The following is a 25,824-nucleotide window of genomic DNA, read 5'->3' as shown; positions in this document are numbered from 1 at the left end:
CCTTGAGCTACAGTTCTTGTATGACATGTGTTATTTAAATAAAGTCTTATTTTTATTATTATTATCCCCGGCTGCGTTGACAGATGAGACAGCACGTTCAGTAAGGTAGGATATGATATTTGGCCCTCTCAAGTCCTCAGCTTTTCAGTTAAATTTCTTATCATTATTCTCATTAACGTAAGACACACGTTAATTCCACATTAAATAAAGAAACATACATTCTCAAGAAAACAAACAAATGCACAGATCTGTAGGGTGATCAACTGATCAAATTGTTCCTCCTTTTGTTCTGGAAGTAAACACTCCATGCGTCTTCTTATGAGAAGGCACCCCGGTGACCTGTAGTGATTCTCACAGTTTTCCTGATTAAAACCAAGCCAGTGTTAACCTCATCTTGGCTTTGTCCATCTGGATTAAGTCCAATCTGCTCTTAATCATTGGTGCTGGCGGTGTGGGTGGGGACTGAAGAGAGGACAAGGAGGAAGAAGGAGAGATCAACATCCCCTCCATCCCGTTTGTGAGGTTTACCACGACTCTCTCTCCTTTCTTTCCCCCATCCCCCCGTTCCCCCTTGGCTTTGACCTGGGTGATAAGGCATTAAGACTCCAACTATTATGTAGCTGGGATCAGGCCAAGCGTAGAAAAGGGTTTGGTGGGGGCTTCTCTCCTTTACTCTCCCTATGTGCCAGAATCATCCCCTAGGGGGCTACCGCTAAATCATGGTTGGAGATATTGGTCACTCAAAATCTCAATCACATTGCACTCTTCTTTATATCTTCTTTATATATTTATTTATCAACATCATTGTTTTTACATTATATAGTTGAGGTTAGAATTATTTAGATACTGTCGTAAATGTTCTATATTTAATATTTTCTACATCTTAATATATTTAACTCTTATTTGTTTACTGTATGCACAGTGAATTCCTGCCATAGTGAATTCCTTGTTTGTGCAAACTTACTTATAAAGGTGATTCTGATTCTCAAGTGCAGAGGTGAAAATATACGTGTGACTTTAGCATCTTCTGATTTCACACAAGAAAAGGAAAAATGTCTGTAGTATATATTCAATTCTAAATTCTTTGTTGAAGTCAGACCCCAAGCGTTTAAAATGGCTGTCCTTGTCAGACTATGGTAATTGATAGTGCGTTAGCGAGGGACTTTTTTGAAGTCTGCCCTACTGGTGATTGAGTGTGCTAAGTGAGCGAGGAGCTCTTGTCATTTCATTCTGACTGGAACATAGGAGAATTAACTGTGACATGTTAATATCCATTATTTGTGGCAGGGCTTAGTCTTTGGCCAGTCTGTTTTTATGTGAGATGAATGTATACATTTAGCAAATGCTTTTATCCTGAGCTACATACATGAGCTACATACATGAGCTACAAAAAAACAATATTATCTGTGTAATCTTACAGCTATCTTACAGCTAGTATCTGCCATGGAGATCTGATGGCTAAACTCTTCTCTTGACTAATAGGTCAACCTCCATGTCCTTCCACTAATCTACTAAGTGCCCATATTAAGTGCTTCACGATTCATAACTTAAAGTAATAATTCCTTCATAATAAATAAACCAGTTTCCTATTGAAGAGCACAGAGGAGAGAGTTGTGTCCTTGGTAGCTGTGTTTCATAGTCAGACCACATTCTTTTGCTTTCTTTAGCTGACCACTGTTTACAACAATAATGCCGTTCCAGGTTACAATTAAATGTTTGCATAGTTTTTCTTTACAGGCACAAAAGGCCCCTTAGCACGACTGTTCCCTTAGAAAGGTGTTGCTAGGATACGGACCGCGTGCAGATGAAATCCCCTCTGTTTCACTGATACATTATGTCTTAGTAAGTTTATCTCTCAGTTTCGTCTCTCTCTCTCTCTCTCTCTCTCTCTCTCTCTCTCTCTCTCTCTCGCTGTCGATTATCACATGCCCATCTATTGTTACAGTCAGTTCACTGTAATGACTGTCTGGTGATTACTGAGATTTCAATCCCGATGTCACACCTCACTGTGTCCGCTAATACCCCCGACTCTTACAATCAATATCAAGATCACACTGTTGTAACATTAAAGTCAAACTTGACACTCCAGTTTATTACTAATCCAACCTAACGTGTGAAAATCAATATCACATTTGTTGTTGTTGATTGTTGCTTGATTTTACAAACAGAATTTCCCGTCTTTAAATGGAACTTGTTATGACACAGATTTGGACATTATACTTGATGGAGTCAGTCCAGGACTTGGCAAATGTCAAAGGATTTTGGATACCCTGATGCCAGTACTGTGCATCACAACAACGCCAGTTATTTTCCAGTTGTACTGTTGGTGTAATCCGTTAGCTATCGGCTAGCAGTCCCGGAGAGTCTGTGTAAGCCTGGTGAGTGACTGGTGATCAACATCATTACTTGCTGCTTGTCTCTCCCTACGGTTCTCCTCCCGAGAGACACACACGGAGCTCCCTCCCCCGTCGCCCCATATCCCCTACTTCCTCCCCCTTCTACTCTCCTCCTCCCCTCCCCCGCCCGCTCCTTCTACAGACAAGTGTGCTCCACAAACAGCTGTTGCGTGCCATTTCCTCTTTCTCATCCTGCATCTGAGATGTCATGTTCAAGCCTGGCCTGGTCAGGTCTGGAGGGCAAGCAGCATTCAGCCACAGCCAATTCACTTAAATCTATTATACACAAATAGTGCCCTGGGTTGCTCATGACAACCGCTGACCTGTCAATCATTATGTATCAACCTGCTGCTGGGAGCCAGTCCCATGGTGAGGTGCCTGGGAGACTGACATGAGCACAGCATCTGTCACTGCCCTGCTGCCTGCTCATGGATGCTTTACTGTGAGTTGTGTGGCCAGGCATTCTCGCATGCAGTCTCCATATTGGGTTTGAGTCAATACAGTACAGTACAGCATGTTTGTTATGTATGCTTTGTGTGGGAGAGCAGCTATTCTTGGTGTTGTACTGCAAGCGTTCAGTCGAACCTGATGAACTCGGACTCTGCTTCCTTGTTGTTCAAGGGAACTGTCAGATATTGTGAGCGTGAGGTGAAAAGATACGTCGATGATTCTCTGATTGTGTGGTTGCTGTGCCTGCTGTAAAACATGCAGATCAGCTGTTCCTTCATTTCTCCGTTCCCTGAATCTGTTGTGACTCATCTGATGAGTTACAGGAGGTGTTTCTGTGGTTCATCAAGTAGCTCACCAGCTATACGTCACTGTCACAACACCAACAGAATAGTAATTTGGGTCAAAATATTGATAATGCTAAAGGTTTTCAACTTTAGCTTTAAAAAGGTTTTAGCGTCCGTACATCCTCTTCTCCTAAGTACATTACATGGATGTTAATGCTCTTAGCAACTTAGCTAAATGAATCCAAAGGGCTCTTTTAGGATACAACAGGGGCGTAGCCAGTATTGGGCCAGGCCGGCACTGGCCTGCCCACATTACTCACTGGCCCGCCAGGCAAGTTTGATCAAAATTCATTTTTTGTTTATTTTTATTATTCAAATGTATTTAAGAAGATATATAAACATAAAGCCAATTTATAGTTGACTGGTGCGTTTGTTTAATTTGTTTTCCGAATAAAATGTAAACTGTTGAAGCAAGTTGCAGAACAATAAGAGTCAGCTATGGTTGTTAGGCGTTCCGAAGACTCTGGGCGGCCTTTAGCCAGCTGACTTTGCTAGACTAGCTGCTTTTGAGCCAATGTACTCATAGATACTATGAATGTACTAACATCGCCACAAAAATGGCTAAACAAGTGACCTTCCCGGACGTTTTTGCCCTGGCTTCCTCTACTAGCCTGTCGTCTGATAGGTTACCTTTGCCCTGTCATCCTGCCTCAGTGTGTACCAAACTCCGCTTACCTTGTTCACAACTTTCGTATTTGTTACCGGAAATACGCAATTGTCGTGAAACTCTTCTTCCTCTGTCCAGGGCAACAGCGGTAAACAAATGGCGCAAGCAACGAGGAACAGTTATTGTAGCGTACCAGGCTGTTGTTGTTATTCCCCAAAACAGCCATATCTGTCGTTTAATTCCTTCCCTGTTGATGGTGAAGTTCTCGTCTCTCGTCATCTTCCGCTTGTCCGGGGATCGGGTCGCGGGGGCAACGACCTAAGCAGGGAGGCCCAGGCTTCCCTCTCCCCGGCCACTTCCACCACCTCTTCCTGGGGGACCCCGAGGCGTTCCCAGGCCAGCCGAGTGACATAGTCCCTCCAGCGTGTCCTGGGTCTTCCCCGGGGCCTCTTCCCAGTGGGACGTGCCCGGAACACCTCACCAGGGAGGCGTCCAGGAGGCATCCTAATCAGATGCCCGAGCCACCTCAGCTGGCTCCTCTCGACGCGGAGGAGCAGCGGTTCTACTCTGAGCCCCTCCCGGATGACCGAGCTTCTCACCCTATCTCTAAGGGAGAGCCCGGACACCCTGCGGAGAAAGCTCATTTCGGCCGCTTGTATTCGCGATCTCGTTCTTTCGGTCACTACCCATAGTTCGTGACCATAGGTGAGGGTAGGAACGTAGATCGACTGGTAAATAGAGAGCTTCGCCTTTCGACTCAGCTCCTTCTTCACCACGACGGACCGATGCAGAGCCCGCATCACTGCGGACGCCGCACCGATCCGCCTGTCGACCTCGCGCTCCATTCTTCCCTCACTCGTGAACAAGACCCCGAGATACTTGAACTCCTCCACTTGGTTCAGGATCTCCTCCCCGACCCGGAGATGGCACTCCACCCTTTTCCGGTCGATAACCATGGCCTCAGATTTGGAGGTGCTGATTCGCATCCCAGCCGCTTCACATTCGGTTGCGAACCGCTCCAGTGAGAGCTGAAGGTCACGGCCCGATGAAGCCAACAGGACCACATCATCTGCAAAAAGCAGCGACCCGATCTTGAGGTCACCAAACCGGACCCCCTCAACACCCTGGCTGCGCCTAGAAATCCTGTCCATATAGGTAATGAACAGAATCGGTGACATAGGGCAGCCCTGGCGGAGTCCAACCCTCACCGGAAACAAGTTCGACTTACTACCGGCAATGCGGACCAAACTCTGGCACCGGTCGTACAGGGACCGGACAGCCCCGATCAGGGAATCCGGTACCCCGTACTCTCGGAGCACCCCCCACATGAGCCCCCGAGGGACACGGTCGAACGCCTTTTCCAAATCCACAAAACATGTGTAGACTGGTTGGGCGAACTCCCATGTACCCTCCAGGACTCCGCGGAGGGTATAGAGCTGGTCCACTGTTCCACGGCCAGGACGAAAACCACATTGCTCCTCCTGAATCCGAGGTTCGACAATCCGGCGGACCCTCCTCTCCAGGACCCCCGAATAGACTTTCCCAGGGAGGCTGAGGAGTGTGATCCCCCTAAAGTTGGAGCACACCCTCCGGTCCCCCTTTTTAAAGAGGGGAACCACCACCCCGGTCTGCCAGTCCAGAGGCACTGTCCCCGATGTCCACGCGATGTTGCAGAGTCGTGTCAACCAAGACAGCCCTACAACATCCAGAGCCTTAAGGAACTCCGGGCGGACCTCGTCCACCCCAGGGGCCCTGCCACCGCGGAGCTTTTCAACCACCTCGGCGACCTCGGCCCCAGAGATAGGAGGGCCCCCCCCGATGTCCCCAGACTCTGCCTCCACGTCGGAAAACGTGTTGGTGGAATTAAGGAGGTCTTCAAAGTATTCCTTCCACCGATCCAGGACGTCCCCCGTCGAAGTCAGCAGCGTATACAGTGTTGACAGAGCACTGCTTCCCCCTCCTGAGTCGCCGGATGGTGGTCCAGAACCTTTTTGAAGCCGTTCGGAAGTCATTCTCCATGGCCTCGCCGAACTCCTCCCATGCCCGGGTTTTTGCCTCCGCGACCGCCAGAGCCGCGTTCCGCTTGGCCTGCCGGTACACATCAGCTGCCTCAGGAGTCCTACCAGCCAATAAAGCCCGATAGGCCTCCTTCTTCAGCTTGACGGCATCCCTCACCTCCGGAGTCCACCACCGGGTCCGAGGGTTACCGCCGCGACATGCACCGACCGCCTTGCGGCCGCAGCTCCGGTCAGCTGCTTCAACAATGGAGGCCCGGAACATGGCCCATTCGGACTCAATGTCCCCGGCCCCCCCCGAGACATGATCGAAGCTCTCCCGGAGGTGGGAGTTGAAGCTCCTTCTGACAGAGGGTTCCGCCAGCCGTTCCCAGCAGACCCTCACATTACGTTTGGGCCTGCCAGGCCTGACCGGCGTCCTCCCCCACCATCGGAGCCAACTCACCACCAGGTGGTGATCAGTTGACAGCTCCGCCCCTCTCCTCACCCGAGTGTCCAAGACATGCGGCCTCAAGTCCGACGACACGACTACGAAGTCGATCATCGAACTGAGACCTCGGGTGTCCTGGTGCCAGGTGCACATATGGACACCCTTATGCTTGAACATGGTGTTCGTTATGGACAAGCCGTGTTTAGCACAGAAGTCCAACAACAGAACACCACTCGGGTTCAGATCGGGGGGGCCGTTCCTCCCAATCACGCCCCTCCAGGTCTCACTGTCATTGCCCACATGAGCATTGAAGTCCCCCAGGAGGACGAGGGAATCCCCGGGAGGAGCGCTTTCCAGCACCCCCTCCAGAGACTCCAAAAAGGGTGGGTACTCTGAGCTGCCGTTTGGTGCATAAGCACAAACGACAGTGAGGACCCGTCCCCCCACCCGAAGGCGGAGGGAGGCTACCCTCTCATCCACCGGGGTGAACCCCAATGTACAGGCACCGAACCGAGGGGAAACAAGTATTCCCACCCCAGCTCGACGCCTCTCACCAAGGGCAACTCCAGAGTGGAAGAGAGTCCAGCCCCTCTCAAGGAGACTGGTTCCGGAGCCCGTGCTGTGCGTCGAGGCGAGGCCGACTATATCTAGCCGGAAACTCTCTACCTCGCGCACCAGCTCAGGCTCCTTTCCCGCCAGCGAGGTGACGTTCCACGTCCCTAAAGCTAGCTTCTGCAGCCGAGGATCAGACCGCCAAGGCCCCCGCCTTCGGCCGCCGCCCGTCTCACACTGCACCCGACCCCCATGACCCCTCCTGCGGATGGTGAGCCCACTGGAAGAGGGTCCCACGTTGTCTCTTCGGGCTGTGCCCGACCGGGCCCCATGGGAAAAGGCCCGGCCACCAGGCGCTCGCCATCGAGCCCCACCCCCGGGCCTGGCTCCAGGGGGGGGCCCCGGTGACCCGCTTCCGGGCAGGGGCAACTGGGAACCATTGTTGTGTTTCTTCATGGTTGGTTTTTTGAGCCACGCTTTGTCTGGTCTTTCACCTGGAACCTGTTTGCCTTGGGAGACCCTACCAGGGGCATAAAGCCCCCGACAACATAGCTTCCAGGATCACTAGGACACGCAAACCCCTCCACCGCGGTAAGGTGGTGACTCACGGAGGGGTGGTGAAGGGGAGGGGTGGTGAAGTTCGACGAAAATATATTCAGACTATCCGGCGGGATGAAGGACCAAACTTTACGATTAAAAATGGGAGCACTTAGCGTAAGGGGTCCCATTGTCCACCTAGCTCTCGACGCTCGTTAGAAATGTTTCCAAGATACAAATTAAAAACGTTATGTCAAAGCTTTGTACTTTAAAGGGGCAATTGACTGCAAAACCGATTTTACCTTGTCATAGTTGAATAACGACAGTTTGGTGGGTAAACTGAACATACCGTGAATATCAAAGTCCATTGACACCTCTTTCCTATTCAAATCTCAAAAAGAAAAAAATTGGCTGTAAAACGCTAGGTTTTCAACAAAGCTACCGGTCCTACTAGGAGGACCGGTGATCGCCCTCTTATTGGCTCTGGTCTGTATCTTTGTCACGCCCCAGAATTTACATCCAGACCAGCCCGAGGTAGCATCTATCTCCAATACCAGTTTAGCTGCACTGCTCTGTGTAGGCTACTTATAAGGAATTACAAAGAAGAACTTTGAATTATAACAAGGATATTGAAAATGGACCACAGTCGTAAATGCTGTGTTCCAGGCTGTACAGGGAAGGCTAACACTCCAAAGGAGCCGAAAATTCAACAGGCATGGCTGCTGTTGTCTATGAGAAGATCCCGGCGAAGTTCGACACTCAATCATTCATTTGCTCTGAACATTTCACCCAAGACAGTTTTGACAACCTTGGACAATTTCAAGCAGGATTTGCTAGGAAGCTGAACCTGGAAAGAGGTGCTGTTGCGACCGTATGCTCATTGCAACCGCAAGCTATAAGGACAGTATGATGTTGTGCTAACAGTTATTAGCAATGCTAACGTTTCCTGTATATAGCATACCAGGTAGAATGCTAAATTACGTTTCTACACACATCAAATGACTGATTCATGTTCCTGACTGTGTTTCATTCAAATAAATAACCTGTGTAATGAAAATCTAAAATTCACGATGCATGTTTGTCCAGATCTTTGTCATGTTATTTTACAGCAAGATATCTAGAGCTAGCCTAGCTAGCTAACTGAAGCCGAGTAGAATCACGGTATGGTTTGGTTGCTAAGCTGTAGCCTAACGTTCTACCCACCTAAGTCAATCCAGTTTGCTTCAACAACAGAAGTGGAAACAAGTAATGTTATCATTTCAAATGATATATAGTCAATCTGTTGAAAACAGTGTTGTGTAGACACAATAGATTTATTTGCGCGTTTTTATTTCAAGTCTCCAACTTCGGTGTTTCAGCGAGTGCTGCTGTTGGCCGTGTTGCGTTTTTGCTCCCAGCTTCACTCGTTGATAAGCAACCAATCAGCGCGCAGCTTATCTAAATATCAATGAGCATACCATAAAAGGAGAAAAGCTAGTGTTTTTTCCCGGGAACATTTCAGAGGATCTGTCAGAGGGCATAGAACAGCACCCGGGCCATTTTCAACCCAACCAATGTTACATACCCTATTCGGAGACATTAAGGAACAGTGTGAAATACCCCAAAAACCCAGTCAATTGCCCCTTTAAGATTGATCGTAAATTCTGTTGGTGTAACAGGCGTTAGATATGGGCCTAAGACCGTTCTTAACAAAGACTGACTTAGTTAGGACTTATGACAGTCTTAGCAAAGACGAGTTGGTGCAACCCACTCCTGGCCCTTACCTCTCCCATTGACTCCCATTCAAAATTGACTAGGTTTAAGCACACTGCCTGTGCCCCCGGGCATCTTTCTCCCATAGACCAGTTCTAGGTCTTTCTCCACCCAGTTCTGGGGGTAATTTTGTTCACGTTAGCTCTACCACTTTAGACAAGGGCAACCGTCTCATTGCAGATTAAACACATCAGTTTTGTGCTCCCCCACCGGCAACACAAATGCGTCAGTCCATTCTCTCTGAAATTTCCGATTTTTCAGAATTAACTTTTCGCTGGGGTTTGTCACGCCATTATTTTTGCTAAGGGAGGACAGGTAGGCTAGCTACCGTTAGCAAATCGATTAGCCTGCGTTGTTGCGAATGACACACACAACCTGCGTGACCCACAGAGGTTGCGGCCAACGTTGAGTGAGTGAGTTGTCATGGTGATTGCTATTACAGCTCCTGATTGGATCTTTGCATTGGACACAGAAGATAGAAACCACATCTAGGAAAACCATAGACATAATAAATAGCGTAAAGGCTGTAAAAATGTGCCGGTTAAAATGGAAACGTTCCGTCAAAATGAATTAATTCCATTGGCTAATAATATATCGGCTAAAGGTCCGGGTCCGGATAGGGAGCTGCCTGGGTCCGGACTTAGATCGCGGTCCGCCAATTAATGACCCCTGCTCTAGTCCAGGGGCGTTTCTACACGGGGGCCTACAGGGGCCCTGTTTTTTTTTAACTTTTTCTTTTTAAACACGTTTTTCTTCTTCTAGTAGTCATCATGAACCGATGAAGGGACATTGCAGCCTTTTTAATAAAAAAAAGTTAAAGAAACATATCATTAAAAAGTTTGAGAAACATATCAAGGTATTGAGAGAGTTGAGGAGCTGGAAGAGGGAGAGCCAGAGCATTTTGTATGATTTTAATGTAAGCAAAACTAAAGTATTAAATGTTTAAATATCATTTGTTTCCCTTTTAAATGTGCCCCTCTGATTAAACACTGGCCCCCCCTTGGCCCCCCAGTAAAATTAGTCTAGAACCGCCACTGCTCTAGTCTATACTCACATACATTATGTCAGAGTGGACACGCTAATGATATGTCATTCTAGAAAATGGCTGCGTTTCCGAAAGCGTCGTATAATTTATTGTAGGACGAATCAGTTGGTTTTCTCTTTATCATGTCTTTATTATGTCTATGGTCGTAACTGGGTGCAAGCGTACGACTGTCGCGTAGCATCGGACGCTCTCTGTCCACACTGTATCCGTCAAATTCACTTCTGTTACGTAAACTAACCACATGTGCTAGACAGAGCTTCAAACTCGAGCAACAACAAAAAATTGAAACAGGGCGTCCAACAAAAATGTCTGCCAAAACGTAGCACTAATTATTATAAGTCTTTTTTTTCTAGGAAAAATTATAGGCCCATTCACTTTTGCACTGGCCCGCCCCAAATACAATTTTTGCCTACGCCCCTGGGATACAAATTAGCTTATGGTGCAATACCACTGTTCCATGTCTGGCATTACTTTATTTGTACTCTCTCTTTCCCTCCCTCTCTCTCGTCATTCTCTTTCTCTCTCTCTATCCCTCTCTTTTCCTCTGTCTCTCTCTGTACAGGTTGTCCTGCTGATGTTCCACTAGCTGTGGTTCTAAGCACAAGTAGACAGAGCACAATGCAGAACATCCCTGTTCACCTTCTGGGTCTGGGTCTGGCTCTCGCGCTCTCCTCCACGGGTGAGTACTCAGGTTGCTCAATAACAAAGATGTTTGTCAAAATACTATTAATGTTTACTCATGTTGGGTCAAAATAATCTCTCTTTTCTGGGCATCCAGTTGTAATGTTGAAACCAAAACAAGTTCAAATCCATGGGGTGAATTCTTTTTTCCCCTATTTTCATAAAATTCAATTGCAATATCCAAACTAAGTTTTGAAGGCTTGGAAAATGTTTTGATAGACAATGAAAATGTTAACATCATTGCTAAACAATCAGTTAGCAAACATGATTGTGTGTTTGAGGTTTAGTTCTTCACAACTGCAGCTCTGCAACTGCAGCACTCTTTTTACACATTTCTGTTCTCCCAGTTTGTTTATTTTCCGGATTTTAAGTCTTGTAAATGGTGATCTGAAAACTGCTGCTCATACTGTATGTTTGCCCCCCAAAAATGAAACGTTATTACACTACATTAGTACTCCGACACAGTTGAGACACAGACACAGTTGCGAGCTTGCCTACTTTTTTGGGCTCTTGCGCAACATTCATTTTCACCCAATAAAAACATTACACAAGCTGCAAGATCTTAGTTTAAATCTTGCGGAAGAAAAAAACAAATCAATTCAAACTGTCTTTCAACCTTTCAAAGCTGTTTCAAATCATGACATTATGATATCCGTCCCATGAAAATCCTTTCCATTTATTTTCTGTTTGGCTAAATTGTGCCTGACTGCCATTTCAATGTCATTCTGATGTTACCCAGCCAGGGCCTTATTTTGCATGTCAATTTTATTTTGTATGGACGATGGGTTCCTATTTTTTGTATTTCATCACTCCGTGTACATGGAACCCTATCACAGGATACTGCAGCAGTTTATGGTGATGCCACACAAACCACCACTTGTACAGCGCTAGAACAGACCCGGCTGGGGAAAAACAAAAAAACATGTTTCTTTGTCTTATGTGATCACCCCGCTCAGATATGATTTCAACTGAACCGTAAAATGTGTGTTTGGACGGAGGATGTTTCTCTGTTTCCCAACTCAGCTCCTTTACGGATGGTGGAGACATAGTTTTGACTCGAGGAAGTGTGTGAGTCATGACTGCCTCAACTTCACTGTAGGCAATGTCAAAAGAACATGGCCTGCCCAAAACATCCTCTCACCCTCCACACACCCCCAACCCCTTCTGACACGCCTCCCCCCACCCTTCCACTCATCCCCTCACCCATCCACTCATTCCTCCACTCCTCACCCCCCCCCCCTCCCAACACACACACCTCCTGTGTATGGCTGCTCTTTCCTCAACTCAGCTGCCATCCGACCAATTAGCAGAAATGGGTCACCCCCATAGCCAGGGGACACTGGCATCACATTTATGTTGAGGGCGTCAACCAACAAGGAGAGAGTCACATGGTTAATGTACCATTGTTACATAAACAGCAGATTCAAGTAAGGACGTCGGGCCAACATATGGCATGTCCTGTTTCTGTTTGGTCAGAGATGATGACGACAGTTGCAATGGGTTGTGATATTTTTGTTCCTATTCCTGTGGTTGTTCAACACAACAATATGTGTGACGCTACATACTGACGCATCAAGTGATGAATCTCAAAGCCTTCCAGGGTAAGGATCAAAACCCAATATCTCAAATCAGCTCTCTGCCTGCAGTACTAGGTTGCTGCCAGTGCATAGATGATAGGACGATCAGTCATCCTATGGCCAAACCCTGGCCAAACAAATGTATGGAAGCATTAACAAAACATGTCAAAACTGAAAATCTGATTCCCTTAGCTGGCAGTGCACGGTTGCATAAGCTTGCAGTGCAGTGCTGTACGTACGACACAGAGACACACATATGAAATGAGGAGAGCAAAGGCTGACACGCAGGACAACACTATTGATGGAAACCCTGCATACAGATATGAACTTTTTGTAGTATTGCTGTTCACTTGCTGGTAGACATTTTCTACAATCATAAGACTCGTTCCAAAATGATGTACAAAATTACAAAGAGTGCAGAAAGTGCTGCAGAAGATCAAGGAGCAGAAAAGCTCATTTCTAACAATATCTTGGTGGTCAGAGTCCAGGGAAAGTCTGTATCTACCAGCCACATCCCAAAGTAACCACTTCTCAGCTACCAGGCACAGAAGAGAACAAAGATAAAGCATACAACAGTGCAAACTATAACATCTCAGTGACTTAAAGGTTGTGTAGGCAAGTTGTGCGAAGCTAGCTGTTTTAGCTTAAATTCCAAACAATTCAAACCATAATATCCTGCCCCCTCCCTTCAAAGCCACTCCCACAAAACTATAGTAACGCGCATTGAGTGCAGGGGCAGAGTGCGCGCTGGTAGGTAGGTCGACTGATAGACGTTTATTACAGTCTTGCAACACCCACAGATGTCTGATTAATTTCAAATTACCGTCAAAACTTTGTATTGGTTGCTATCAAGATGTGAAGTTTATATGACAAAAAGTGCTTCTCAACAACATTGCCTACCCTGCCTTTGACAGTGCAACAGTACTATCACAGTTACAGGAGCTAGGTGGACTGTGCTGACATGCCTGTCTTGTTTTCTGTCTGTCTCCCAGCTGCATCCCTGTGTGGGGAGGGACCTGGCTTCTATGGAGGTAAGACCTGCAGTCTGAATAATAACGTTCATTCATTCATTCATTTAGCAGAGGGTTTCATTCAAATCCACATACAGGGGGGGATTAAACCTGTGATCTCATGATTTGAAGACAGGTGCCCTAACCAGTGAGGTATACCCGGAGTCAGAGTCTCAAACCAAGAAGTGGAGCATCTGTCTCCCTAACTCTGAAGAGAGAGAGTTTAACGGAGGAGCAGTCGAACACGGCCACTCTCGCAGCTCATGTAGCGCGTTGCGGCATGCCTTACTGAACAAGACCTGAACACCTCAGCGTTGTCGCTGGGGCACAGGGGGTCACCTGCTCCTGCATGGCTGTCTCGCGTGTGGGAGGTCACAGCCTTGAGGTGGGGGGGAAGCCATGCATGATTTATAGTTGAGCTTCACGTCGTATTGAAATTAAGTGCTGGAGAGGGGCGGGGAGTGTGTGTGTGTGTGTGTGCGCGGAGTAGGGGGGTGGGGATTGTGTGTGTGTGTGGGGATTGTGTGGTGGGGGGCTCAGCACAGCTTCTTGTGCCTCTTCCGCAGTTGATTCATTCATGAAGAATGGAGGGAATTTCCTCAGCATCTGGAACAGCAGAGCTGAGCTGGTGAAGAGCTCTTTGTTAGCCGCTTGGCCCTAGAGAGAGAGCAGCGAGTGGGGTTGAAAGAGTGATCAAAACTGACCAAAGCTTGTTTCTCACTCTGAGTCATGTAATGGATGAACTGCATGTGGACTTTTTATAGTTATTTTCCATTTGAAAACTGCTTGCCTTTCTGTGTCACAAACACATGCACACACACAACACAGATGAGGAAGTTGTATTGTGTTTTTTTTTTTTTTTTATTTTTCTGTTTTCCTCCTCCATCCTTGCCACATCTGTCCCGAATCAGAGTGGCCAGGTTTTTTTTTCTACACTATACAACATACAATTATACCTCTCTCTCTCTCCCCATCTCTCTATATGTAGCTCTCTCTCCCCATCCACTGACCTGGAAGGGTTCCCCCTGCTTTAATTTAGCTATCCTGTATCTCATGCTCTCGGATCTGGTTCACATGCAATGCTGGAGACAAACAATGAAAGTGTGTCATGGCCGACCGGCCCGCAGTGCCCACCCACCCACCCACCCGCCCGCCCTGCCATGCCATCCCCCCTCAGGGTGGTTGAGCCACAGGGTTATCTGGCTGTCAGCGTGGCTCAGGAGTCTGGCATGTCCAGACAGACTGGATGGTCCTCTATCAAGGCATCTGGAGGACAGCCTTAATGAATGTGTCAGTGTGGAGGACCTGGTTTGTGTTTGCTGTAGCTATTCCTAGTCCTCTCACAGCAAGAGGATAACAGATATGATTCATAGTTACTTCGAGTAATGCATATGTCCGGTCAATACTGCATATGAAACTTCAATGGTAATTGTGGTCATTGTTTTTGTCCGAATGGTAGTGATATGATTGTACATGTGTTTTGTGTAGACTAGAGGAAATATACTGTAGCTGGTGTATGTTGTGGATGTTTTGTTTTCTACTGACGGAAAGCAAATATATTGGAAGTTTATTCATGGATATATATAAAGATTTTTTCAATGGGAAGCATGACCAGACAGGAGACCCTCCTCTTTAATTTATATTTTGCTTTTTCTCCGTCACAATAATTACCAGCCAGATGACAATCTAATGAATTAACCAGAGCCACTCGTCACTACCAGGATTATTATTACCAGGATTGCTGATTTGGCTGCTTTCAGATGGATAATGATAGACTGTTGTTGAAATAACATCTATTATCAGACATAAAGCTGTAAAGCGTATTGAGATTGAAGCCCCAGTCACGTCTGTTGCTCAAAAACACGTGCATTGTACACACACACACACACACACACATACACACACACACACACACACACTGAAACAGGGCTGCGGAAGATCGGTTATGAGAAAGGTTGTCAGGATGTTTGGACCTTTCATGCAGGGCTGCTCGATTTAGTCGTTCCTTCTGGGTGTGGGTGTACTTCTTTGACTAGGGACTGCGTATGTGTGTGTGTGTGTGTGGGGGGGGGGGGCTGTGTGGAGGACAGGGTACCCGTTCACTTCAACCAAGCCCACTCTGAGTAGTGTACAGACAGCAGACTGAATCACCACCAAGACACTCCACTGGCCCCTCACCTCCCCCAGCCCTTCGTCTCCAGCCCTTCATTCAGACTAACACTGTCCATCCCCAGTCATAACAGCTAACATCATTACATCCTGAGGTCTGGTGTAATGAGGTTAAACCACCAATGATACAGACTAAGAACAAGTAGTATAGCTTAAAGATGTTTGTCTCGACAGACTAACTGAGTTATGTCCTGTCACACAGGCCTCTGGCTGTTTCCTGTCTCTATATGACTCTTCTGTTGGAGCTGTCACTCACACACGGTTGTTCTGCATGTAAAGCTACTGTATGTCTGTGGATGTTTTGTCAATTGGAGGTGTCATAAGCTATCATTGAAGTTATGGCTTTTGGTTGGTGGTAAAGCATTTGACTGCTGATCAAGAGATCACAGGTTCGAACCCCCCACGTACGTTGCTTTGAATGAAAGCGTCTGCTAAATTAAAATGAAATGAATGAACAGCCATCAGAAATGTAGATGTGGATAATACATGGGATATGAGTGGGCTATACAAGTCTTATTTACATACAGCTTTCTCAAACCATGCCATCTGTTACAAACCAATACATGAAGATTATTTTGTTTTGTTTTGTTTTTTTCAATTTTCGTACTTTTGGAGCCCAAAGGGTCCTTCTGTTGAATGCCTATCCAGTTTCATGATTTAGTTTGATAATGCGTGACACGTTGTGTTTTGTTTTTTGCTAATCCAGCCAGGAAGTATTTTGCCTATCTGCTCCAGTGTCAGCCATGTTGTACCCAAAGGCTGTGGTAATTATCACTGCAGAAGCAGAAGCTGGGGAAGCCTCCAGGATAAATATGTTCACTGTCCCACTTGGACACTCACCAATTTGTATGTGTAAACAAATGAACATAAACACATCTGTCTCTGTTGCAGCCTTGCTGGGACCCTACTTTGTCATGTACTGGATCTATTATACATTCAAGACATTTGCGAAGGGACAAAATACACATAAATCGGAATGATGGTTATATTACCCCCCCCCCCCCCCCCCCTTAGTTCATTTCATGCATTGCAGTTTTAATTTTGTATCGGAAGGAATAAATAGCAAGAAAAGTCATAGGACTAAAAACTGGAAACTGGAGCATAAGAGTTGTTTTATAGTTTGAATTAATTATCCAGTATCACAAAAATACATATTCACACACAGCAAAATTATACCTAATACCTAGCTACTGAATAATTAATGTGTGATTAGATGTTGATGCCAGGAAAGAAAGCAGGCTACTGGAATAGACGCGTGAGCATTTAAAATTCAGATGAGACCAAAAGGCTCCGATTTTTGTGTTCCAGTGTGACAATGTTGAATAGGCCATGTGTTTCCTAATGAATTCATCCCAGAAGATGGACTCTGTCTTCACACCCTGGAGAGAAGACCTCTGATTGGGTGTTTGTCTGTCTACGGGATGTGTGTGTTAGTCTGTGTATGCGTGTGCCTGCGTGTTTTTGTGTGTGTGTGCGTGCGTGAGTGGCGTTTCTGTGTGTGACTGTTGTGGACATAATTACTTTCTCCAAATTGTTCACCCTCCTTGGCTGGAGTCCCACAGTGCAGTGAGAGACAGGGAGAGTGGCTGAGTGACAGACAGACAGACAATAAGAGGAGGGAGACTGGCCCCAGTTTACAGACATGGGTAGAGAGTGGAGTGTGAAAGAGAGAGACCCACAGAGGAGGGAGAGAGATGGGCACAGAGGCGTTTGGGAGAGGTGGCACACTGTGACAATAGGCATCCGACGCTGAGAGAGAAAGGAAGGCTAAGGGAAGGAGACAGAATAACAGAAGGAGAGAGAGAGAAGCAGAGATTAGGAAAATTGTGCAACATGAGACAGGACAGAAATAGAGAGAGAGAGGTGGGGGCAGAGAGAGGGATAGAGAGGAATAAGGAGTGCAGAAAAAAGAGAGACATGGAAGAGACAATAGGAAAAGTGCCGCAGAAAGATGAGAGAGAGAGAGAGAGAGAGAGAGAGAGAGAGAGAGAGGGGGATGGATGGAGCGAGAGAAAAGCAGGGAGAGTAAGAGAACGAGGGGAAGAGAAAGAGAGGGAGAGAGGAGTGTATCTCCAGGCACTGGGCCTTCTGTGGCCTGTTTAACACTCCCTCCACCATCTGTCACATCCAATACCAAACTGTGTACGGTATAGGACCAGTACTCATTCCACCGGGCCAGGCATGGCCTCTTGTTCCAACAATGCTCCATACGGTCACTGCTCCTGTCTCTCTCTCCCCTTCTCTCTCTCTCTTTTTCTGTATTCCACTTTCTCCCCCCCCCCTCTTTCTTGTGAACACTGTTATCCACTTAACGTGGCTACCATGCCCCATATGTGTCTGAGCGTGCATAGCTCTCTCAGGCATCAGTAGTTCTCGGTATCGGCATCCATGTTAGGCACTTACGTATCCAGGAAGAGCACAGTGCCCGCTTCCTGTCTCTCAACAACCCTGTTGTCTTACGGCCTCGTGAAGTATCTCCTGTGAGCATCTGAAGTAAGTCTTTGTGATGCTTTTTGATGCTCTGGGAGGGAATCTTGAAAACAGTGTATGCTTCTTGCAGGCAGGATATTGGAGAGAGCAGGGCCTTTGTTCCTCCTGGGTTTCCAATGGTGGCAGACGGCATATCAATCTGACATTTTTAGGGGATGGGTGGATTTCGGCTCTTTAGACAGACAATATAAGAGCAGGATATTACCATCTGAGAGAGTGCACTCAGCGGCATTGAGGTGTCAGCTGTACTCTAAGAGAAGCCTGAAGCCAGAATCTCCTTGCATCTGGACCCCCCCCACACACACACAAACACACACACAAACACCCTGTCTTTCGCTTTCTTTCTTTCACTCTCTCTCTCTCTCTCTCTCTCTCTCTCTCTCTCTCTCTCTCTCTCTCTCTGTCTCTCTCTCTCTCTCTCTCTCTTACTCTCTCTTACTCTCTCTCTCTCTCTCTATCTCACACACACACACACACATACACACACACACATACTCACACAAGATCTGAGAGAATATTCTGCTCTCAGAAGCTGAGGAACATTTTGCCTCATTGGTTATTCATTGCCAGGCATTGTGGGTATGTCTTATTCATTTCAGTCCTGTGATGCCTGTCTGTTTTAATGACTAATTGAGGCTAATTATGATGGTGTGTTGGCGGTGTAAAAGGCAGATTGAATGCAGCACAGCATTTTCATCAAGGAGAGCTCTCCGTGGATGCGACACATTTTGATTGCTCGGCAGCTCTGAGGACGATCACATCTGAAGGGGTTACGATTATGCGAGGCATATTGTTCGGTTCCAATTTAGGATATATGTGTTGGGCTCGTCACCTGAGACAGACAAAGTTGAGAGAGACATTGTCTTTGTTATCTTACTTATGAAGGAAATACCAGTGCTACTACGATCCAATCAGATCTTACAATGTGTTTGTGTGGCGAGGAGACTAAAACCGAAAAGCTCCGCGCTTCTGGGAATAATCACCACCAGACAAAGTTGTTTACGTTTTCTGGTCAACTGATTTGTGTGTATGTGTGTGTGTTATGTCACAGGTCACGGGCCGGTGTTTGAGGAGCAGCCCGTTGATACCATCTACCCCGAAGAGTCTCCTGAGGCCAAGATCACCATGAGCTGCCGCGCGCGAGCCAACCCACCTGCCACATACAAGTAACATATGTTCCCCCCCCCCCCCACACACACACATCCCCTCCCAATTCACCCCCTGCTGTGCAAGGCACGGCCCGTCTCTCTTCTCTCGCCGTCCGTCCTCGTGCAGGGAGAGGAGGGAGAGACCTGCTCAGGGCCGGGTCTGAAGGCTTCACCTGACTGACCCTAGCTCCAGGGGAGACCTGTGTCTGAGTGGGTAGTGTGTGTGGCTAGGAGAGGTTTGTCTGGGTAGAAATGGTGTGTGTGTGTGTCTGGGTAATAGGATTGAGTGTGGGTGCGTGCGCTCGCGTATGTGTAGGAAGACCGAGTAGTTCTGCGTGTGCGCGCGTGTGTGTGTTGACCCGCAGTACTGTCGATGTCTGTTCTGCGGCAGGGTCCTCTCACATTTGTGTCATCCTGACCCACATGTTCCCAGTGAACCCTAACGCTCCAAACCCTGTTCTCCCCAGGTGGAGACTGGACAGCACGGACATTGACCTGGCCGAGGACAGCCACTACATCCTGGTGGGGGGCAACCTGGTCATCAGCAACCCCATCAAGAACAAGCACATTGGGAAGTACTCCTGCATGGCCAGCAACCAGTACGGCTCCATCATCAGCCGGGAGGCCTTGGTGCAGTTTGGATGTGAGTGACAGGAACGGAATCCAATCATCCTTACGAGTCCGATTGTCGTCATGCTTTCTTTAAGGGAACGGGCAGCCTGGTTGCCTTGTGAGTGTGAAGTGTGTGTGTTTGTGTGGGATTTGAATGATTTGAGCTCCACCATGGCTCTGCTGATGAAGTGGTCCGCTATGGGGGATGACGGTGCTGCTTGTGCAGGGACTGGGACTGGATGTGTTCTGAACGAGGCGAGCTGAGGGGAAATCTGGTATAAGTGGAATGAAATGAGCCGTGGACAAGCATGACAGTGGATTCTCTGAGCTTGTTAATGACACACAGAATCTCTCTCTCTCTCTCTCTCTCTCTCTCTCTCTCTCTCTCTCTCTCTCTCTCTGTCTCTCTCTCTCTCTCTCTCTCTCTCTCTCTCTCTCTCTCTCTCTTGCTGTCTTTCTCTGTCTCTCTGTCCCACAGACCTGGATTTCTTCTCCTCTGAGGAGAGAGAGGCGGTGTACGTGAAGGAGGGCCAGGGGGCCGTGTTGCTCTGCGCCCCCCCCCCACACTACCCAGGTCAGTGCTGCTCTGCCCCCCCCCCCCCCCCCCACACACACACACTACCCAGGTCAGTGCTGCTCTGCGCCCCCCCCCCCCCCCACCACACTACCCAGGTCAGTGCTGGGCCGGCCCCAGCTGCACCACTGCCCACCCTAAGCGAGCCGCTGGGCTAGCACGTCAAACATACACCTCTGAGTGTTCGATGTAATGCAATGTCACATGCAATTATCGAGAGAGATTAAACCCTGCCCCCTGCTGGTTATAGTGTACAAGTGCGTAGACTCTGACAGGATTGGAGAGTAGAATGTTCTCATGTCGTAGCTCTGGGCCTGACTCCTAGTATTAGTGCCTGGATGTGCTCTCTCTTCTGTTGTTTATTCTTCATCAGAAATCTGTTTTGACTAATCCCTCCATGTGTGAGTGTGGGAGGGTGGGTATGATTGGAGTGTATGTGTATCTTTGTACAACGTGTGTGTGTGTCGTTAAACAGGATGTGTGTGTGTGTGTGTATATTGGCCTCATTTACTCAGTTCTTCACTCTCTTGCGCATGTTATTTTTTCATCCTTAAACAAACCTCTTTATTAAAGCAGAGCTCCAGAGTATATTGTACAGCTCCATTTCATCATAGTTATGCTAATCTGTCTACCCAAACCATTGTGAAACCATGGTAACCTCTCCCTGCTGGCTAGCATTGCTGCTAGCAAGCTTGTCCTTGTACAGCGTCACCAGCCTGCATGACCGTCAAAACACATTATCAGCCCTAATCGTAAAGGTCAATACTTGCTTGGGTAATGAAGCCGAAACACCAAACAAAGAATTCTCTATTTATATTTCACATTTCATTTAAACTGAGCAGTCCCCCCCCTCCCCCAACCACTTTTTTTCCAGCCAATCGCTTGGCATGGCTCCAGGTGGCACTCTGCCTCCCTTTTCTTAATTGACAGGTCCAGAGTTGTGTCCTTCTCTAACTGTCTCACTTTATCGCTCTCTCTCTCTCTGAATGTCTCTATCTATCTGTCTAACTGTCTGTCTGTCTGTCTGTCTGTGCAGCTGAGCTGTCGTTTCGCTGGATGCTGAATGAGTTCCCCATCTTCATCCCCCTGGACAAGCGTCGCTTTGTGTCCCAGAGTACTGGGAACCTCTACATCTCCAAGGTCGAGTCCTCCGACAGTGGCAACTACTCCTGCTTCGTCTCCAGCCCCTCCATCGCCAAGAGCGTCTTCTCCAAGTTCATACCCCTCGTCCCGCTGGCCGAACGTTAGTGACTCTCATCCGTTCGGTTTGGTGTCTGTGTTTGGTGGAGGTGCTCAGTGTGTCGATGGTTGTTATGAGCGCACTGGATGTTTTACACAAAGGGCATTCCTGTTCTCTCCCCTTATTAGGGTTAACATCTGGTCTATGATTCGTACTGTAATATCACTCTAATACTCTCACACGAACACCAATGAGGGAAAATGTCCCTGAGATTCCGAGAGAATAATATTCTCTCACATCCTGTGTGCTACTCATCGCATGATATCGATGTTGATCCTTTATACACTTTACTAATACAAATACAAGTGGCCTTGCTGGGTATCCATTCTTGAACCAGCAGATGTGCGGCATGGGACTTCTCTGGAGATAGTGGCACCTACACCAGATGCTGTAATTGTCTGTGTAATTGAGTGTGGACAACCTGAAGGGTAGAATGAAGAATGAATTTCGGCAGCTTCAGATGTTTCTCAGTGGAGAGAACTTCACAAGCTGCAGGAACATGTTAGCTACAGAAGCATGTGCGACGTGTGTTTGCAGGGCTGGAAGGTCATAGCTGTAGACTAGCTGTGAACACCCCAGGGCTCTCCCACTCTCCCATATGCTTTACTCTGACTACTTCACCAGCACTGCCCTTTAGCTGGGATATGGCCCATTTCTTCAAGCGGTTTGTTTTGGTTTGGTGTGTGTGTGTATGTTGCCCCAAGCTATTATTATGTACACACGTGTAAACAAGGGTGTGATTCACCATTGTTAAATCGACCTACCTCAGAGTCGCTTTCCCAGCAAAGCACCTCTAACTAAATACAGCGTCAGTCATTTCACAGAACTAACATGTTGTTGCCAACCTAAGTTGTTTTCCCTCCAATGCGGGGGAGTTTGTGAATCAGGTGATTCACATCCAGCCTCTCATCCCTCTCCTCTGCCAGGCTCAACGAGGAAGTACCCCGCGGACATCAAAGTCAAGTTCCCAGACACCTACGCACTAGTGGGCCAGAACATTACTCTGGAATGCTTCGCACTGGGAAAGTAAGTCTGGGCACAGCCAGTACACGACTGGAATGAAGTGTGCAAACTGGACGCAGCTGTCAGGGTGTTTGAGAAAAGGAGACATTTCAAAACTCAATATTCGCACCAACACTTACCAATAACTGTATTTGTAGACTGTAGCTCTAAAGCACACAATGGGCCGTGAATATGTACTGTAAATATTTCCTTTTACGATGTGCCATCGGTGGTTCGTCGTAAACTGGTCTTTGTTGTAACCCCCCCACCGCCCTCGCCCTCTCTCCAGCCCCATTCCTCTGATTCACTGGTCGAGGATGGAAGGAGAGCTGCCCTCGATGCCAAGATGAGCATGGCCGGTGCCCATCTCCACCTGTACAACGTGCAGTATGAAGACGAGGGAACTTACGAGTGTCAGGCCGTCAACTCTAAAGGGAAGGACTGGCACAGGGCTCGTGTCTCTGTAGAGGGTACGTGCACTACTGTATCTCCTATGCCAAGGCACTGCAGCAGCCTCTACGAGCCTAACCCTGCCACAGATGCACTTTTCTTCCTGTCATCTATTTGTGTGTAGCATCCATGTCTCGTGAATGGAAATGCATAGACGTACTGTAATACGGGGATGATATTGTGAGCACGCACTCCTTGGTACACAGAATGAATTGAGAGCACCCTTTAGCACTCACTTGAGGCCGAATCAATCGATGCAAGTTATAGGTACAGGCTCTGTGAGTCAATACGGAGAAAGCACTTCAAAGCACCAGACCTCATTTAAGCAAGAAGATCCCAAATCCAAGACATTTGAGATGTTTTTGATCTTCTGTACACTGAGATTCTCTAACCTGGAGTATCATGGACACATGCTCATTCAACACTTCAGCCTTGGTGTAGTAAACCATCAAGTAAGGGCCCTTAGGCCATTGCACACTGAGTCCGAAATTCGTGTCCGAAATGTTTGCATCGGGTCGGGTTCGATTTTTTGCGTTTTTCGCATCCATAGCCAGCATTGGATTGGTTTTTGGGCAATTCAGAGCCACCCAATGTTGAGGCTAACGATGGCGAAAAAACGCCAACATTTCGCACTCAGTGTGCAAGGGCCTTACACAGTGAACACCAATAAGTCAATGCATGTGTGTTGTTGAATGTTGATAAATAGCTGATTATGTATTGACCACGCATTGGGAAACGATGAGTCATTGTCCCTCGGCCCTCTCCTCCCCCAGCGTTCCCCGAGTGGGTAGAGAGCATCAACAGCACGGAGCAGGAGATCAGGGGAGACTACACCATGTCCTGCCTGGCCAGCGGCAAGCCCAAACCCCACGTCCGCTGGCTCAAGAACGGAGACCCTGTAAGGCCGCCTCACCACTCACACTTCCAACCCCTTCCTCAGATCCCAGAGTGAATTTGAAAAGATACTTGTAAAGTATATATGTAAATGATTGATTTTTCCTTATATTTTTCAATGAACTTAATGGCTTCTTGATTCTTTCAAAAATAATGCACATACTATCATCAAAAGAGTTTGCCCACCACCAAACGGCTACTGCTTAAAACCAACACCCACATGTCATGTAGGTCGCTCCTCTCAACGCGGCCTAGTCAGGGATGTGTTAGTAACATCCTCACAAAGCAGAGAGGGCACTGGAAAAATGTACATATTCAGCAACCACTTTATTCTGAAGCAACTTACAGTAAAGGGGAGAACTGAATGTGTAACCTCCTGATTGGCCGTCATATTCTCTAGCACTGCTAAACCCTCTGCCTTCAAAGAGGGGTGTTGTGTTGCGTAACTGTCACCGAGCATCTGGCCTCTGAAACAGACCCTGGGGAGGAGGGAGCAGTAGTAGCAGTTACTATGACAGCGCGGTGAGGGGCTGTCTGATCTGAGAGTGCTTGGTGCATCGTTAAATATTAATGAAGTGTTCGTCATGTCAGTTGAAGTTGTTACACTGCTGAGGGATGTCCCTGTTGATGTCTCCTAAAAGCTCAGGTGTTGTGATTGAAACCCTGAAATGCTTTCCAAGGAGATATTTCATTGAATTGAATTGAACACCCCCCCAAATTCAAACAACACCACTGAAAATGATTTCACACAGTACATGTTTGTGGAATATACTTGCTTAAACACAAATACTTGATTAATTCCTGACAGTATGACAAACATGAACTCAAGTTCAATGGCCTGATGTTCGATGACTCTGGGATGTACCAGTGCATAGCAGAGAACCGCCATGGAGTCATCTACGCCAACGCAGAGATGCGTGTGATCAGTGAGTCAAAGCGCATACTTAACCTTGATTGACTGAGTGATTGTAGTCTGTGTGAGATGACTGACTGGACTTATGAAAACAGGAACTCTGTTTTAGTTAAAGCTGACAACTTGCTTTTATAATTGAAGAACAAAAAGAGGATGACCTTTAATAATGGATTTTGCCCCTGAAATTGAGTATAGGAGAGAATACAGTAGCACTTTAGTTACAGCAACAGAAGTACCAATGTTTAGGGGGTCAGTTGGAAATTAAGTATGCAAAATACTAAATTGACATTATACTTCTACAACGCATAGAACAAAGTAGTGAAAATGCTGGTAGTTCTGCTTAGTACAATTAGTGCCTACAGTACATGGCAACACAATGTTGTAAGTCAAGTTTGTTCCATCTAATAGCATTTGGTATGACCTCCAGGTATTGAAGCAATACCAGAGCTTTGTCTGAACCCTCCTCCCCCCCCCCCCCCCCCAGCCTGCGCGCCCACATTTGAACACAGTCCAGTCCGGGGGACCCTGGCAGCCAAGAACGGACGTGTGGTGATGGAGTGTCGACCCAAGGCTGCTCCTAAGCCCAACTTCTCCTGGAGTAAAGGCACCGAACTGCTCTCCAACAATACCAGGTCAGTCGGTCAGTCAATCAGCCAGTCAGCCAGATACACAGACATATAGAGACAGACAGACAGACAGACAGAACAGTTGCCTTGGACTTGTTTTTCCTCTGAGCTCCACGATCTGACTTACTCTTGCTCGCCTGTAATCTCTTTGATCCCTCTTCATGCCGACCTCTGGTGTTCACGTCATCTCATTAGTCATTTAGGTGTGCGGGGGGGCACTTGTAGGATGGAAACAGCCCAGCACGGTACAGCATGTTAGCATAGCGTGCGTGCGCTCTTGTTTGTGTATGGGTTTACTAAGTCGTGCTTG

At 47.3% G+C, this 25,824-nt stretch overlaps 1 protein-coding gene across 1 annotated transcript in view; it reads left to right on the top strand.

The window, feature by feature from the left end:
* Window positions 1–25,824, top strand: part of cntn1a (contactin 1a) — a 62,770-nt gene that overhangs the window by 22,570 nt on the left and 14,376 nt on the right. Inside the window, 12 exon segments of the mRNA XM_084672358.1 lie at window positions 10,691–10,807; window positions 13,379–13,417; window positions 19,107–19,221; window positions 19,671–19,846; window positions 20,294–20,389; window positions 21,426–21,632; window positions 22,556–22,655; window positions 22,921–22,969; window positions 22,972–23,101; window positions 23,855–23,979; window positions 24,784–24,901; window positions 25,373–25,520. Of these exon segments, the coding sequence (XP_084528484.1) occupies window positions 10,747–10,807; window positions 13,379–13,417; window positions 19,107–19,221; window positions 19,671–19,846; window positions 20,294–20,389; window positions 21,426–21,632; window positions 22,556–22,655; window positions 22,921–22,969; window positions 22,972–23,101; window positions 23,855–23,979; window positions 24,784–24,901; window positions 25,373–25,520 (1,364 nt within the window). The 5' untranslated portion in view covers window positions 10,691–10,746.

This window comes from Hypomesus nipponensis, chromosome 14, assembly GCF_054491055.1.
Source record: "Hypomesus nipponensis isolate SF chromosome 14, ASM5449105v1, whole genome shotgun sequence".
NCBI classification, from domain to species: Eukaryota; Metazoa; Chordata; class Actinopteri; order Osmeriformes; family Osmeridae; genus Hypomesus; species Hypomesus nipponensis.
Note: the sequence above shows the minus strand (reverse complement) of the source record. Positions and strands in the feature narration are given on the sequence as shown.